Here is a 15,655-nt window from a genome sequence, read left to right on the forward strand (position 1 = left end):
AGCCTTGTGGAGGTTCACAATTTTGTCTCTGGTGTCTTTTGGCAGCTCTTTGGTCTTGCTCATGGTAGTAGTTGGCGTCTGACTGACTGTGGGGTGGACAGGTGTCTTTAAAGAGCTCAGACAGGTGCTACTAAGTTAGATTAATGAGTGGAGTAGAGGTGGACTTTTTAAAGGCACAGTAACAGGTTTTTGAGAGCCAGAATTCTTGCTGTTTCTTATGTGTTCAAATACTTATGTTCAGCAGTGCAAGACAAATAAATTCTTTAAAAATCATACAATGTGATTTCCTGAATTTCTTTTTTAAATTCTGTCTCTCAGAGTGGGAATGCACCTACAATGTGAATTTCAGACCCCTCCATGATTTCTAAGTGGGAGAACTTGCAAAATCGCAGAGTGTTCAAATACTTCTGTTCCTCACTGTATGTATATATATATATATATATATAGATACACACACACACACACACATACACACACAGTGGATAAAACAAGTATTGAACACATTACCATTTTTCTCAGTAAATATATTTCTAAAGGTGCTATTGACATGAAAGTTTCACCACATGTTGGTAACAACCCATGCAATCCAAAACATACAAAAAAACCAAAAGAAATACGTTCAGAAATTAAGTTATGTGTAATCAATGGAATGACACAGGGAAAAGTATTGAACACACTAACTGAAATTTGTTTAATACTGCATACAAAATCCTTTGTTGGTAGTGACAGCTTCAAGATGCCTCTTGTATAGAGAATCTAGTCGCATGTATTGCTCAGGTGTGATTTTGGCCCATTCTTCCACACAAACAGTCTTCAAATCTTGAAGGTTCCATGCCTTTTTGCACCTACCTTTCTCATGTGTTCAATACTTTTTCCCTGTGTCATTCCATTTTATTAACCACCTCCCGTCCGGCCGTTGTATATAAACAGCTGGACAGTGGCACTGCAGGGTCGGGTGGCCGTTTATAAATGGCCTCCCCGCACCCTGCTTGAGCGCGCAGCATCGCGATCCGGTGCCCGCTGTGACCTCCGGACACAGTGAAACACTGATCGTTGGACGGGACCTCTGTACGACCTTTGGCCAATCAGTGATCACATGCAAAAGTAGTAAGCAAGATGTCACTTGTGACATCTTTGCTTACTACATGTGAAATCTGTGAATGATCACAGAGGTCACATAGTACAAGTCTATTCACAACAGCCTTGTACCATGTGACAAGCTGTGACCAATCACAGCTCACTCAGCAGTTCTCAATGGCTGCAAGAATGCACACAGAGAGAAAGAGAAATGATTGCTTTTACATCCTATATGTGTGTAAAAGCAATCAGTGTAAAAAAAAAAAAAAAAAAAATCTTCATCACCCCCCACAAGTAGTAGTGTCACCATGGTGACACTGTACTGTTAGGGTGACAGTATGTAAAAAACAAAAAACAAACAAACTTAATAATATAAAAATGTAAACATTTTTTTTTTTAAATTATGAGTTTTGGTTATAAACTAATTTGGCTTATTTTTTTTTTTACTAAAAAGATAACGGAATACATTTTGGCCAAGATTTATGATGAAATATTATTTATTTGCAAAATTTTATAAGAAACACCTTTTTTCAAAATCTTTGGGCTTTTTCATTTACATAGCAAAAAAAATAAAAATCCCAGCAGTGAATAAATACCACCAATATTAAGCTTTATCTGTCTCAAAAAAATGGTAAAACATTCATATATGTACAGTGTTGCATGACCGCGCAATTGCCATTCAAAGTGTGATAGCGCTGAAAGCTGAAAATTGGCCTGGACAGGTAGGGGGTAAAAGTGTCCGGACAGGAAGTGGTTAAACATAATTTAGTTTCTGAACGTATTTGTTTTGGTTTCTTTGTATGTATGGACTGCATGGGTTGTTACCAGCATGTGGTTAAAATTTCATGTCAATAGCACCTTTAGAAATATATACAGCAGGTAAAATATGTTTTTTTTTCCACTTTGTTGCATTGTACGTTTTAGTGCCGTGTTCTGTCCTTGTAGCAGAATATCTATTATCTTCATATCTCACTGCAATAAAGAATTCCAAAACGCAAATTTTTTTTTTTAAACTTTATTTTCATCAAATATAGTTACAATATCTATATATCAATGAAATTAGTTTAACATTGTTATAGCAGCAGTTATACACAGAACACTTTCTCTAACCCAGAACAGTAGATGTAGTCATAATCTAAGGACGATAGGTAGAGACTTGATGTATACTTCCTATTAGGATTGACCAAATGTCATGGTCGTTGGTGCATTCCTCAAACAAAATGCATGAACATGAGCAAAACTGCTCCTAAGGCCCCTTTCACACAAGTGGACCGATCGGGTCCGCCAGTTTTTCAGGCAGACCTGATCTGACCCTCCATTCTCCTCTATGGAGCAGTGGGTGTAAATGTATATGTGTGTGTTACACCCGCCTACATCCAATCTGATCCGCTAAAAACAGACTACAGCATGCCCCAATGACTCTCGCACAGAGGTATGCTGTAGTATGCACATGTGAATGAGGCTTCAATTTCTATGAGCAGTAGGGTCTCCGATTGGACATTGTGGGGTTGATTTACTAAAGCTGGAGAGTGCCCAATCTGGTGCACCTCTGCATAGACACCAATCTGCTTCCAGTTTTTTTTTTAAATCAAAACTTTATTGAACAAGCTGACATTAGAAGCTGATTAGCTTCATGCACAGTTGCACCAGATTTTGCACTCTGTGTGTAAGCACACAGAAAAATTGTGGTGAGGTCTGCTTAAGCAGGCACGTTAATTTTGAACTGTCAGTAATGTCTTCTCCAGGCCAAATAAGTATTACTTCTTTTGGGGGGTGGGGTGCTGTTTTGGTATAATCCTGCTCTAATGGGAAAAAGTATTAAAATAAAGATTTTTCACTGCTTAGGGCAAACAGTACTCTGTGCCACCCTGGTTCCATATTACTACTACAAAGAAGCAATTCTGGATCGAAGGTGTTGTAAGCTGTTCTCTCCCCCACTATTCTCAAATGAGAATAAACCCTTTACTGGTGGATTTATGACAAGTTATGTGACTACTTTCTGGTAAACGACAATGCAGTACTTTACCCTAACATGGACTTCCAGGCAATTGTTTGGGTTTCAGAACAATTAGGGTACATTTAGAACCTCAGTCAAGATTTATTGCAATTCCCCAACCCCACGCCATTTCCTGAGAACTCTTAGATCATATTGAGCAAGTGGTAGGAAAAATGAGGAGTGACCTCCCTAACTAGGACAACCAGAAAAACCTGACAGCAATTTATTCCCACATTAGAGATGGAGACTTTATTTAAGTTCAGTTAAGATAATTTTAGCCCAACTTGTCACATCCTAAAAGGACACCTGTGTGAGCTGAAGCTCCTATCTAGAGCTGTAGAGGCTCAACCATCATCTCCAGGGACCAGTTCTGTGGTGTGTCTTACCCAGAACTAGCACTAACCCCAGAGTCAGATGATGGCAGTCTTAATTGAGGGTGGTGGGAATAATATGACAGGTCCCTTTATTGTTTTCTATGAATGTTAAAATATTTCTTTATGAATTCACACATATTTACATTTTCATCATTTAAAGGTGCTATTAGGTTCACGGAGTATCACCAAGTCTTGAACAAGCAAAGCACTGAGTGTCAACGTATTCTGTGTTCATTATGCACAGGAAGCAATGAATTACGTCTGGAGTGAGATCTGATAGATGTTTGGCAAGTGGAATATCCACCATCTGCACAATGAGGGCAGCCATTCTGTATGCTGGAAAATGTAGCTTGTGAAAAAGATTAGTTTCATCATACTGCCCCCTCCCCATCCCAATCCAAAAATAACTAAATATTTATATAGACTAAAAGATGCCTTATATGTGGGCAAAGTCTCAGTGGGTGGCAGTGAAGTCTACCAGCTACTAACAAAATGGAAGTCCACCATGGCTTAGCATATCTGCCAGCAGATAGAGTGGCCATTTTAAGTGTTATATATTTATATATATATATATATATATATATATATATATATATATATATAAAGCCAGTGTTCTTATAAGACCCTATAGAAAGGCTGACGCATTTCAAAGTGCCCTGAAGAAGAGGGGATCTCCCTTCGAAACACATCAGCCCTTCTATAGCGTCTTCCTTTAATTGGGATTTGCAGATGACAGCACATTTTTATATATAAAAAACATTTTTTTTTATTTCCCAAGGAGTGAAAGCTCTTTGGATATTTACTCCATTACTTCAGGCAAACTTTGAATCATTCTGCAAATCCCTGTCCAGAACAGTATTAAGTGAGGACAGGCTGTTAAAAAAGGTACAAGATCCTTAGGAGATGAGTGACTGCTTTTCCTGTCCATCTAAAGCTATCATTATTATGTATTTTTTTTCTACAAGGTTGTGCTTTTAGAAGGATTTTATGTAACAAAGGCTCAGTTTTCACTAATACGTTTGTTCATAATTTTTCTGACACACTGCTATAAACAACTATGGGTAATTATATTGATGCTGACAGTTTATAGCATATTACATTTTATATGCTGCAATTCAGGCAGGAGCACAGCTTTCATGGAGACCATTGATCCTTTGGCAGTAATGGACTCTTGTGTTCTGCAAGGAGTGAGGATATGTCTAAAACGTCTACCAACAGAAGTCTCTTCCCTGCACATCACCTTCGTGTGTTACTACATAATGATCTCAAATCCCTGTGCAACCGCTACACTTTTCTAAAGCTGACCAAAGGTGGATCAAATTTTGGCTGATTCAGCAGAGACCAGCCGAGATTCAATCCATCTATGGGCAGGCTGGTTCATCAATCAACTTTAATACAACCAGCCTGTCAATTTTTTTTTCATGTGATCACTGCCAGCAACTATAGGTACCAGCAGTGATCATTGTGTTTTGCCAGCAGGGAAGGCGCCCTGTCAGCAGAAAACAATAGCGCTGCGGGAGGGATTCTACCCCTGGTGGGAGGAAAGAAAATTGCATAATCTATAGGCTGCTTAACTCACCATTTTCAACGTATAAATAGGGAAGGGAATAGGGAAGATCCTGAGGAAAGATAGCTAGAGTGCAAACATTGGATTTATATAAACATTATACATCCTCTGCTATACTACTCTCAGACATATTACTTCATTAGCTACAAATGTGCAAATCAGAGGAAAATGGGACTAAAAGAAACTTTATTAATTGAAAAGACAACAAAGATTTTAAAAGTGATGTTCTTCTAGTCAGCATTCAGCCATTTCAAAAGAAAACTGACACCAACTTTTTTTTCTTACACCAAGAACTCCAATATAATTTAAAAGCTGTATGTACTGTATTTTTTAAAATGGTTTACCGCTAAAAATATACTTTTACTTTGCAGTGAGATACGCTGAGGAGAAAAAAGAGTGGCCACAGACAGGAATAAACAAACCCGTGTGCATGAACCCAGCAGTTATGTAGATAGCTTTCTTTACCTAAAGGGTTGTATTTTGTTTCCCAAAAATAATAATTGGCTATGTAATGTGTCTGTATTAGGTACATGTTGTGCTTAATGTAGTTGGTGTAAAAATCTTAAATTCAAACAGAAAGTAGAATAGGAACAAGATGGTTGCCTGTCCCAATGGATACAGGACCGGCTGAAATAGTGCAAATGATTGGTCTCAGTGACTTGACTCACTCTGACCTGGACATAAATCAGTGAGGTGTGCCTTCTGGTGACTGAATAACCTTTAGATATAAAGAATATATATTTTCTAATGTAAACCACATAGAAGAAGACAGGATGTTCAAAGAGACATCTCTGGTATAACTTCTCAACTTTCATATTATTCACTTACTTGCACCACGTGCCAGCAATGGCAATAGATGCATGAAGCCTGAGGATAGGGAAGGAATCCTTAACAAAGGGATGTATTTTCCTGGAATGGGCAACTGTGTTACAGTTCATCTACAAAACAGGCCATCAGTGAAATCCTCTGTGAAGTGCCTTATTTTTCACCATTTTAAATTTGCTAATAAATACTTTGGCGAATGGAGCCTCCACCAGAAACTGGTAAGTCTTTGTGTTGGTTGGAGGTGGTTCGGCGGCCACCACTTGAGCAGCAAGCTGTAGGGAGGACTGGCTGGGGATCAGGTGAGGAGAACTCTTCGCAACGTAGTCCACAAGCCGGCTGTACTGCTGTTCAGATAGACGCTCTCTGGTGCCATCAGTCTGGAAAAGGTGCAAAATAAAAGACTTTCAATTGTTGCATCATACACAACATGAATCCAGCTTTCTGTATTGATGAAGAATCAAGACAAGCTTTAAACAACATATCTGGGCAAAAATATAGAACTTTCACTGTGGACTTGTCTTTAAAAGGTAGCTCCAGTGAAGCCAAGACAATGAATCTTCCACCCTTCAATAGACAAGTAAGAAATGGCAGATGCTAGCATACCACGTTCCCAAAGGGACTTCCTCAGGTGTCTAACTGGGAAAAAGCTAGAAACAGCCTTCATCCAACCCTAAAGTTACCCATAGATGGATCGACATTCTGCCAGTTCAGCAGGAACCAGACAAATTTTGAACCATCTATGACCATCCCCTATGGCTGTCCAACTGGTAGTTCTGCTGCTGGTGAAATTGGCAAAATCACCCAAACAAGGGAACCACTAATGGAAAAGATTACTTTCACTAGCAAGGGAGCAGCAAAAGAGCATCATCTTGTTGACCAGCTAGTGAGGGAACAAATTCACAGGAATAGGTAGTTGGTTTGTTGGTCTTGTGGCTGGCGAATTGTTGTTAGTGGCAAGACTGCTCATCTGGCATGGCTGTTTATAATGACCATTATACTATCTTAGGTTAATAAGTCTTTCTGAAAAGAACCCTGTAACCCTGGGGTACTAAGGTTATCACTTACCTCTGTGTCACTGGTGACAGGTTGCTGTTTGAGCTGCACTAGGAGGGAATTCTCAGAGCCATGTTCCTCCATACAATCTATTTCAGTGATGGGAAAGGCCTGCTGCTGGGTGTCCTCACTGATACTGACAACAAACAGAACTTCTGAAGTCAGCAGCAGGCAGCCAGCGTACTCCTGTCCAGAGCCACTGACAATGATTACATCCAGCGCCATGTGCAGCTCAGGCCTACCCAAGGACTGCAGCATTTTCCTGTAGAACAAAATGGAAAATATTTTAGCACCAGTTCGGACACTTGTTACTGCATCACCAAGTTCATTCAATAAGAAAAGTAATAATATGCAAATGTCGCAACTCACAACAACTAAACTTTACTGAGCCTGGAAAATCGCAGGGAAAGGACATAAGGCATTGAGTCTTTGGTTGTTTTTAATCCATTATCATGTAACAATAACTTAATTTATGGGGCACAGTGCTCTTGCTAAGGTAGCTCACATAGGGGGAACTCAGGGAGCACTCTAGAGTAAATCCCAAACATCTACGAGCACAAAGTGACCACCACACCCGTTTTCAAAGCCCTAAGGTTCAAATGTGTCAGTCCTTCATCAAGGTCACACAACATGCAACAGTCAACACGTTTCAAGGGTTGCACACTATTCCCTTCACCAGGGTTGGAGATCCCAGCAAGAAATGCTATGTATAATAAAATAAATTGATACAACTGATTAATATACAGTTAAAATATGGTTTAATGGAGTAGTGTGTAATGTTTGGCTAGACACTATGGAGGGAATTCAATACAGCATTTACTCCAGTATTAATTCAGGTAATTCCTAATAGCACCACTTTTACAATGGCTGCACAAAATTCAAAAAGAAAACCTCCAGTTCATGGATAGCAAAACCATAGGTAATTAAGACCAACTCTAAGTTAATGACAGAATGCCCGTCTATGTAGGCTACTGTGTGGAAGAGCGGCATGTTTCCCACCACTACCCCCTCCCCACCTCTCACTGGTTGCCAAGAATGCTATGGCCGTCACAGTCAACATGTTCCTATTACCCAGTGATGCCAAAAGTGGGTGGAGCCTGATCGGGAAGCTGAGGGAGTAGCTCCTCATCGGGTCCACTCTCTCCTTGTGATTCACAGCAAGTGGCTTCCATAGCCAGGAGGCTATTGGCTATGAAACCAGCCCACTGCCTGCTGTCAATCACAAGGGGAGCAGACCTGATAAGGAACTAGTCCTCAGCTTCCCCATCAGTCAGCACCCAACCCAGATAGAAAAGTCCTCAGCCACTCTGCTGTCTGTGTGACAGCTGCAGCGGCATGGAGGGAGCTCATTTGCACTGAGGATGGAGTGTCCTAAAGTGCACCTCCCCATTACAAATGTTGGTGCTTGCCTCAAATTCATTACCCATTTCCAACAGATATATGAACCTGGGGCAAGCGCTGATATTTGCTGTGCAGAGGCATGATAGGATTCTACAAAGTGTCATAGATACTCTTTATGACATCCCCAGTATGCTAATAAATATCTGGTTTATTTATCCATCTCAACAATTTATAGACATATAGAGATGTTTTATACTATATATTTTATTATAAAACTATAGTTGGTGTTCTGGCTTTCCACACAAATCCAAATGAATAGTATCATGATGTTAATTTATTATGTGGATGTGTTTTATTAATATTTTGAGATAGTATTCAAATGTAATCATAGTTGTGTATCTATATGTCATTATTTATACAATCAATTATTTGGGATGTCCTTTCATCCAACCCCCCCACACATGTTGCGGTTACGTCTTGTGTCATCTCAATTAAAGATTGATACAGCTGAATTTTTGGGCTCTTTGATGGTGATCTTGGTGTGGTGCTCACTGAGCTTCTAGATTTACAAATGTCTATGAGCGCAAACATCTAATTGGTTTCCACTGGTTCTCTGTTCCTCGTGAATTTGCTTGTTAGAGTTTAAATCTTTCATTTACTTCATTCATGTAAACTTAACTGAAAAGTCAGTCCACTCAAAACTAATTTCTAAAACTACTGTTAATTTTAGGTGGATGGTGGAAAGGGAAGACATCTGACGGCTTCCTATCTCTGCCAGGTAGATTACTGCTGAGATTGCAGCTCTCCAGTCCTAGGCCTGCACACCCACTGTGCCCATTATGAGGGGTTCCCACTGTCATTGATGTTCTTTCTTTATTTTTTTAATTTTATAATATGGAGAATGTAACAGGAGGAGCTGGAACACACTGCGGTGGAAGGAACAAACTTGGACACTCCAACAGTGGGACTTTCCTGATGTAGTTTCCTAAATAAAGCTGGAGGGTGACTTACATATCACTTTTGCATGGACTTGTGAGTTTTTAAATACAAATTCTTTGGAAAGTAAAACAGATCTGCAATTCAGTGTTTCATATTAAAAGGAGTGACACCATTATTGCTATGTTGCAAAATAGTAGTAGATTATATTATCCGTACCGGTTCATATTTGTGTACACATATTGCAATTATTATTTCATATTACATATGAGGGTTTTTTTTCCCCATCACTAGCGTATTGCAGCTCTGCAATATTTTGGAAGAACAGAGAGGGTGACACCACTACTACTATATTGTAATGTGGCAGTTTATTAGTGGTGACACCATTATTGTTATACTGCAAGGTAATGGATATGCACTCAGTACTAACTCTAGGTTCTCTAATTCTGTCAAGCAGTTTATTCACCTTTTGAGGAAAAGAGTGTTGGAGGTTGCACTACATGTTATTTTTTACCGTATTCTACTGGATGTGGGAACACATATTAATGTTAGCAGCAACCAATTAGTATATTGTTGTTGGGTATTTAATTTTTAGAATTTTATTTGGCTTGAGTTATTGGTTGTGCGGTGTTTACATGTTTAATAAAGATGAACTCCAGGTACACATCTAGGTATTGTGATTTTACAACTAATTATGCATTACAGTGATGTGCTTGAGTCATGTAAGACTCCACCAAAGAACATGTCAATTGTCAAGTCTTTGCACAAAGCTTATGTCGATCAAAAAAACTTTTTTTCATAGTTTAGCATAGCGTGGGGAAGGGTTAGAATCTCTGTCAGGGTTTTATTGCTACTCAGGTGTTGGAAAGTTCTCCTCGCTTCCTATCTTGTAAAATGTGGTGAGTAGGACAGGAAGTGAAAAGAAATCTGTCAAACAGCAAAACAAAAATGATTTTTTTCTGTAGATTAGGGAAGGTTAGTAAGATTTTTATTTCTGTCTGTGTCCCTGTTGCAGCTTTCCCTCACTTCCTGTCTGGTAAAACTGTTGTTAGGACAAGAATATGGGGAAATCTCTCCAACTAAGCCCCAGATAGTAAAAACCTAACAGCAATTCTAATTCTTCCCATTTTATCCACTAACCAACCAGAAATAAGGCCTTTAACCACTTGCCCTCCTGAGGATTTACCCCCCTTTCTGACCAGGCCATTTTTTGCATTACGGCGCTGCGCTACTTTAAGTGTGCCCGAGCTGACAGGGAGGAGGGACTGTTAGTAAACAAAACAGTCCTCCTTCCCGTCAGAGATGCCCAGTAATCTCAGAGTGCTGGCGAGTAATCACCGGCCGGGACACGGTGATTGACAGCCGCGGCCACGAATGGCGGCATAGGTAGGGTGTGCGCCCCCTACCCGGAAATGCCAAATCACGTATATATACCTGATTTTGCACACCCCTGCTGCCCTGTAGCAGTATATCTGCTATAGGGCGGCGGGAAAGCGGTTAAAGGATACGTTTACCTTTCGTAACATGTTACACCCATGTTCAGGGTGTAACATGTTACTGTAGGACTGGCCCGCACACCCCAATCCCACATATGACAGCTAATAGGGGATCTTCTCCCCCTAGTAGCTGTTACATTTAAAAAAAAAAAAAAAAAAAAAGGGCCATGAGAGGCTCCATCTGCCCGGCTGCGTCATTCATTCAGAGTTCTGTGAATGGGAAACTACAAGTCCTGACAGCCTTTGCAGCTGTCGGCTGTAGCTCTCAATGAACTACCATAGTGCTTTTGAGCACTGTGGTAGTTCATCGATTCCTCCAGTCAGTGTAAAACTGCCTGCATGTATGTATGATGTACAATGAACGGACAGGCAGATTACACTGACAGTCTCCATGAGACTTGCATGGCACCCACGATCAGAAGATCGCAATGCTTTCCTTGCTCCTAAAACAAAAATTAGTAAATGCACATTTTTTTTTACCTGCAAACAATATACAATAGCAGGTGAAAGGTAATAGATTCTCAATAATCAGCTCTCCTTGTATATGATAAGTGTGAGAGCTTTGTGCACTGACCACCAATAAGGGCATGAAGAATACAAGATATTTACATTGTCATAGAACAATTTACAGCAATCCAAGGACACAACCATGTAAGGGGCTATATAGTGTATGCCAAGCAGGAGGAATTCATGAGGAAAAGGCAAAGCAGCAGAGGTGGGAAAGTGTCATAAATTTGGTGTGTGACTATGTAGTGGGTATGAGACTATACACAGAACCAGACATTACCAAACATATTTCACATGACTGTTGGCTGCTTGCTGTGACTGCAGGTCATCAGGTAGGTATCTTTGTTTGGGAAGCTGAGAGAGGCCAGCGCCATGTAGAATCCCTGTAAGAGAAACCAACAGACTGATTAATGTACTGTAGACACATCAGAAAGCAATGGTAATGTGCAGTACACAGTTGTAGCCAACTGGAATGTAACTAAAGGCAATACTGTTGTATAGGAGCGATCAGATCATTCCTACATCACAGATTTGTATATGTGTCTGTTTCAGATAAGTTGTTGGTCCAAGTACATCATTCGGCCTTGAAAAAGGGATCCTGCAAGGTCCTGAAATGTTGGCCAGTGATGCCTGTTATTTTAAATGAAAAAAAAAGACAAGATTCTAACTATACCAAGGTGTCCTTATAAGAACAGTGTCACCGATGTGGCACTAGACTCTTTCCTGCTTTATCCAAATTAAAGTAAAATTTTGGCTGTAGTTGGGCTTTACAAAACACTTCTCTACCGGCAATAGTACATATAGGTCCTAGTAGGGAAGCAGTTATACCAGGATCATGGATGAGGCTACAATCATGATCCGGGTATCATTTTTTCAAGCGGACACATGGTTTTCAACCACCAGAAATATCGCACAAATGCCCCCAAAGCATGGTGACAGGGTCTCTTTCAGTACTTATATTCTACTTTTAAGAAAGGCAAAAAAAAACTATTGATATGTTTTCCTTGTCTTGTCTTTGGCATAAACTTAACATAATCATGTTGGAAAACAAAAGGGGAGTTCTGCCTGGTTGCACATTGCACGCTGCTCTTCATCTTGCTGTATGAGTCTATCTGTGTGCACAGTTTGGGCCTTGGATGCACAGATCCTTAACATGATGTAATTTGTCTGGAAGCAGATCCTGCAGCGTGTAGCTAATTCCTTCCCTGTTAAAATGCAATGGCGATGCACTTAACCCTCATGATCTTGCATTAGCTCAAATCCCAAAAATGACTGTTTGAAAGCCAACTTATATTAGCAATTAGAGGAAACCTTATACTCTTGAGAGCTCTCCATCTCTGAATGGTATCACACACATCGTTTATACAATTTATACAGGAAAGGGGGGGGAAAAAAAAAAAAAGGGAGAGAAACCATTCTGAAACGAACGTCCTCTGTTAAAAATAAAATTCTTCTCTATATGTGTCATGAATGGTAAAACTGGAACAACAAACAGTTTGCCTAGATACGGAATTTATAGAGAAGTTACTTAATCCAGCTGTTAAACATTGATACATATAGGTTTACGAGCCCCCCGGAGACGTGCGGTTTCAGTGATGGTGCTCCGAGTGCCAGCAAGCACAGGGCGAACGTAAGAACTATTTAAACAGATCTCGATGTGGAAAATGGAGAGGCGAGGAAGATGCAACATGTGCGCATTCTGAAAGCTTGTAAAGGTTTAATAAATGAGGCATGGTCATTAGACCGAGAATTAGTGGATTGTAAAACCTTCAGCGATACTATAAAATGCTTTTACGGGAGGTTTGAATGCCCTGGAACGCCAGAGACCGACAATCTGTTCTGCTCAGATGGGACTGAGATTTTTCCACTGCTGAATATACATCCCAGTTCATAAAGATCACAGAGCCGGGAAAAAGTTACATTTCACCGTGGATTTCATGTACATTAGGTACATTTTAAAGCAGCAGCCTGAAATCCAGTAAGACTAAAATTTCACCATCTTCGACACTCTAGTTCCATTATCACTGCCTTATTACCTGTATATTTTATGTGGCCATTCAGTAAGAATCTAAGTATTTAGTAATTTGACTATTTTTTCCAAATACTTCTGGGTTTATTTCAAGGAAAAATGAAGAGTGTCATAGTGCACAGCAACCTGTAGTTTGGTGACCCCCCAAAAGATTCCCATATCCTAATCTTCTGAATGGTCCTGCATATAAGCCTGGGTAAATGGAGACCTAAATATTCACTGGTTCAAGCCACACCCTTTTTATGAGCCCACTGGAACTCTGCCCACATACAGTGCATCATAAGAAGTTTGCTGCACTGAAAAATATAAAACACTATTTAATTTTAACAGAGTAGACTTTGAGACTGGCAGAATTGGAGTATATTGTGGGAAAGATTACCACTTCACTGACAGACTGATCAAAACTGATAATGTAGGTGAAATTTGATTGGTTGGATTTGACCACGGCCTTATGTGGCATGCTGTTAGACCTGCTTTAATAAAGCAGATATTTACCATATCTGAGCACCACAAACCAAAAACAAAATTTATTTAATTTTTAATGTTGGGAAATCAGTTTGAAAACACCCCCCTAGCCATGGCCATCTTCAGCAAGGACAGAAGACTCATGTAGCTTTTGCTTCCTGAAATCCACCTGCCCTTAAGCTCGGCCATGCTGGCAGGAGAGCGTGCTTACCTAAGAAAGCCCTTCCTCTGCCACTTCTGGATAAAAGAAAAAACAAAATGCCCATGAAGAGTTCTGGGATTTATGACATCATTTTGGCCTAGGGCAGAAACCCAGAAGCAAATAAAGAAATGTAAAAAACAAAAGTAAATATAATATACCTTCCTATCTATTTACTAAGGCTAGAAGCATAAGGGTTAAAAATAGCTAATGTTGATTGAGAGAGTAAAGGTTCCCACTGGTAACCTGTTCCCACTGGAAGTGTGCATATATACAGTCGCTAAGTGGGTGGGCTTTACGCCGAATGACAGCATATATGTGTCCATTGGGAACAGCGGTCTGTGCTGAGAATACATGCACAGCATGCTCCCAGCACAGTAAGTAAAATGTCACAGGAAGCCCCCAATGCAAACTTGAAATCTGAAGCTTCTGAACATGTGACCACTGTGACAGTCAATCATTGGATTGGAATGCCCACCTCCAAAGGGTTTAACCACCTTGGCATCTGCATCTGTATACTTGTTATAGATCACAATTTTTTCATTTTAGCTACTGACCTATTCATTTAGCAGTCATTTTGTCATAACCTTTTGTGACGGGGCGTATCATCCTTCAGCCATGGACAAACTTGGGTAATGTACCAATGAAGCACTCTTTATCCTTCATCCAACATCATCTCAATGCAGACCAGACGTTCCAGTCGGGTCACCCATTCCTGACAGGGTTGTTCTCCGAGGAAGGGCATCCGTAAGTCCCACTGGAGCCAATATCGCTCCCTTCGGGGTAGCAAGATACTTTCCACAATGTTCTTATTCTGAATTACATTCCTCCACACCAGTGCGTCTCGTACAGAACCCGGTCCGCCCAACTGGGTGAGCTTCCACTGTATCCGCCACCAAAACTCCACTTCTATCGCTGAATATATGCACCTCCAAAAGGTTTAACCACCTCGGCATCTGCACATGTATACTTGTTATAGATCACGATTTTTCTCATTTTAGCTTCTGGCCTATTCATTTGGCAGTCATTTTGCCATTACTTATTGTGATGGACCGTCTGGCACCCTCATCAGAGAACTGCTTCCTCGCCACTGGGACACAAGACCAAGCTATTATAGCTGTGCCTTGCACCCAAGGACTAGACGACACTAGCTTAGGTGCAACGGGAACCCTTTATTATATAGTTTAGTTTACACTTAAAAAATAGGGGCAGTCCCCACATGAACAATGAAACAACCATTACACATTGGGATAAACATCCCACACTGATTAGGTAAAGAGGTTAATTTGGCACAAGACTAACCCATCATGTAGGAACCTCCAGGAGGACTAGCCAATAGACAGAAACAATAGGTGACTTAATTAACTCAATTAACAATGGGACAAAGACACAGTAAACACATCACACCTTAATAAACAGATTACAGCAAGAAACCTCAGCATCAGATTGTTTTGAGCTGATTTATTAACATCTGCTCTGAGTCTAGGAGGGTGTTGAAGCAATCAATGCTGATTTGGGTACAGAGACCCCAAATCTGTATCCTGGTCCTCCAGTTCTCAAGAGTCTGTGTGTTTCAGGGAGACATGGACTTGAATCCGCAGTAAAACTACTCCAAAGGTCTCTCCAGGCACACATCTCCCAAGGAATAGAACCTCGTCAGATGCCAGGGCCCATGGTCAGTAGGCAAGAGGCTAGCCTGCAGTCCCCTCCAAAAGCCCCTGTCCAGGTTGTGTCTGTCACATTTGTCCCCTTCAAATGTAGACTAACCAGATCCAAGACCACCACCTGGT

At 40.4% G+C, this 15,655-nt stretch overlaps 1 protein-coding gene across 1 annotated transcript in view; it reads right to left on the minus strand.

Moving 5' to 3' along the window:
- Positions 1-5,183: 5,183 nt before the first annotated feature.
- VPS13B (vacuolar protein sorting 13 homolog B) overlaps positions 5,184-15,655 on the minus strand; it is a 1,305,797-nt gene continuing 1,295,325 nt past the window's right edge. Inside the window, exons 60-62 of the mRNA XM_089666424.1 lie at positions 11,453-11,555; positions 6,905-7,154; positions 5,184-6,216 (exon numbers count right to left, since the gene is read on the minus strand). Coding sequence (XP_089522550.1) covers positions 5,968-6,216; positions 6,905-7,154; positions 11,453-11,555 — 602 coding nt within the window. The 3' untranslated portion in view covers positions 5,184-5,967. The remainder of the gene's footprint in view (positions 6,217-6,904; positions 7,155-11,452; positions 11,556-15,655) is intronic.

The sequence above is a fragment of the Staurois parvus genome, unplaced genomic scaffold (genome assembly GCF_062004578.1).
Source record: "Staurois parvus isolate SC_StPar_1 unplaced genomic scaffold, SC_StPar_1.0 ptg000052l, whole genome shotgun sequence".
In the NCBI taxonomy this organism is placed as follows: domain Eukaryota; kingdom Metazoa; phylum Chordata; class Amphibia; order Anura; family Ranidae; genus Staurois; species Staurois parvus.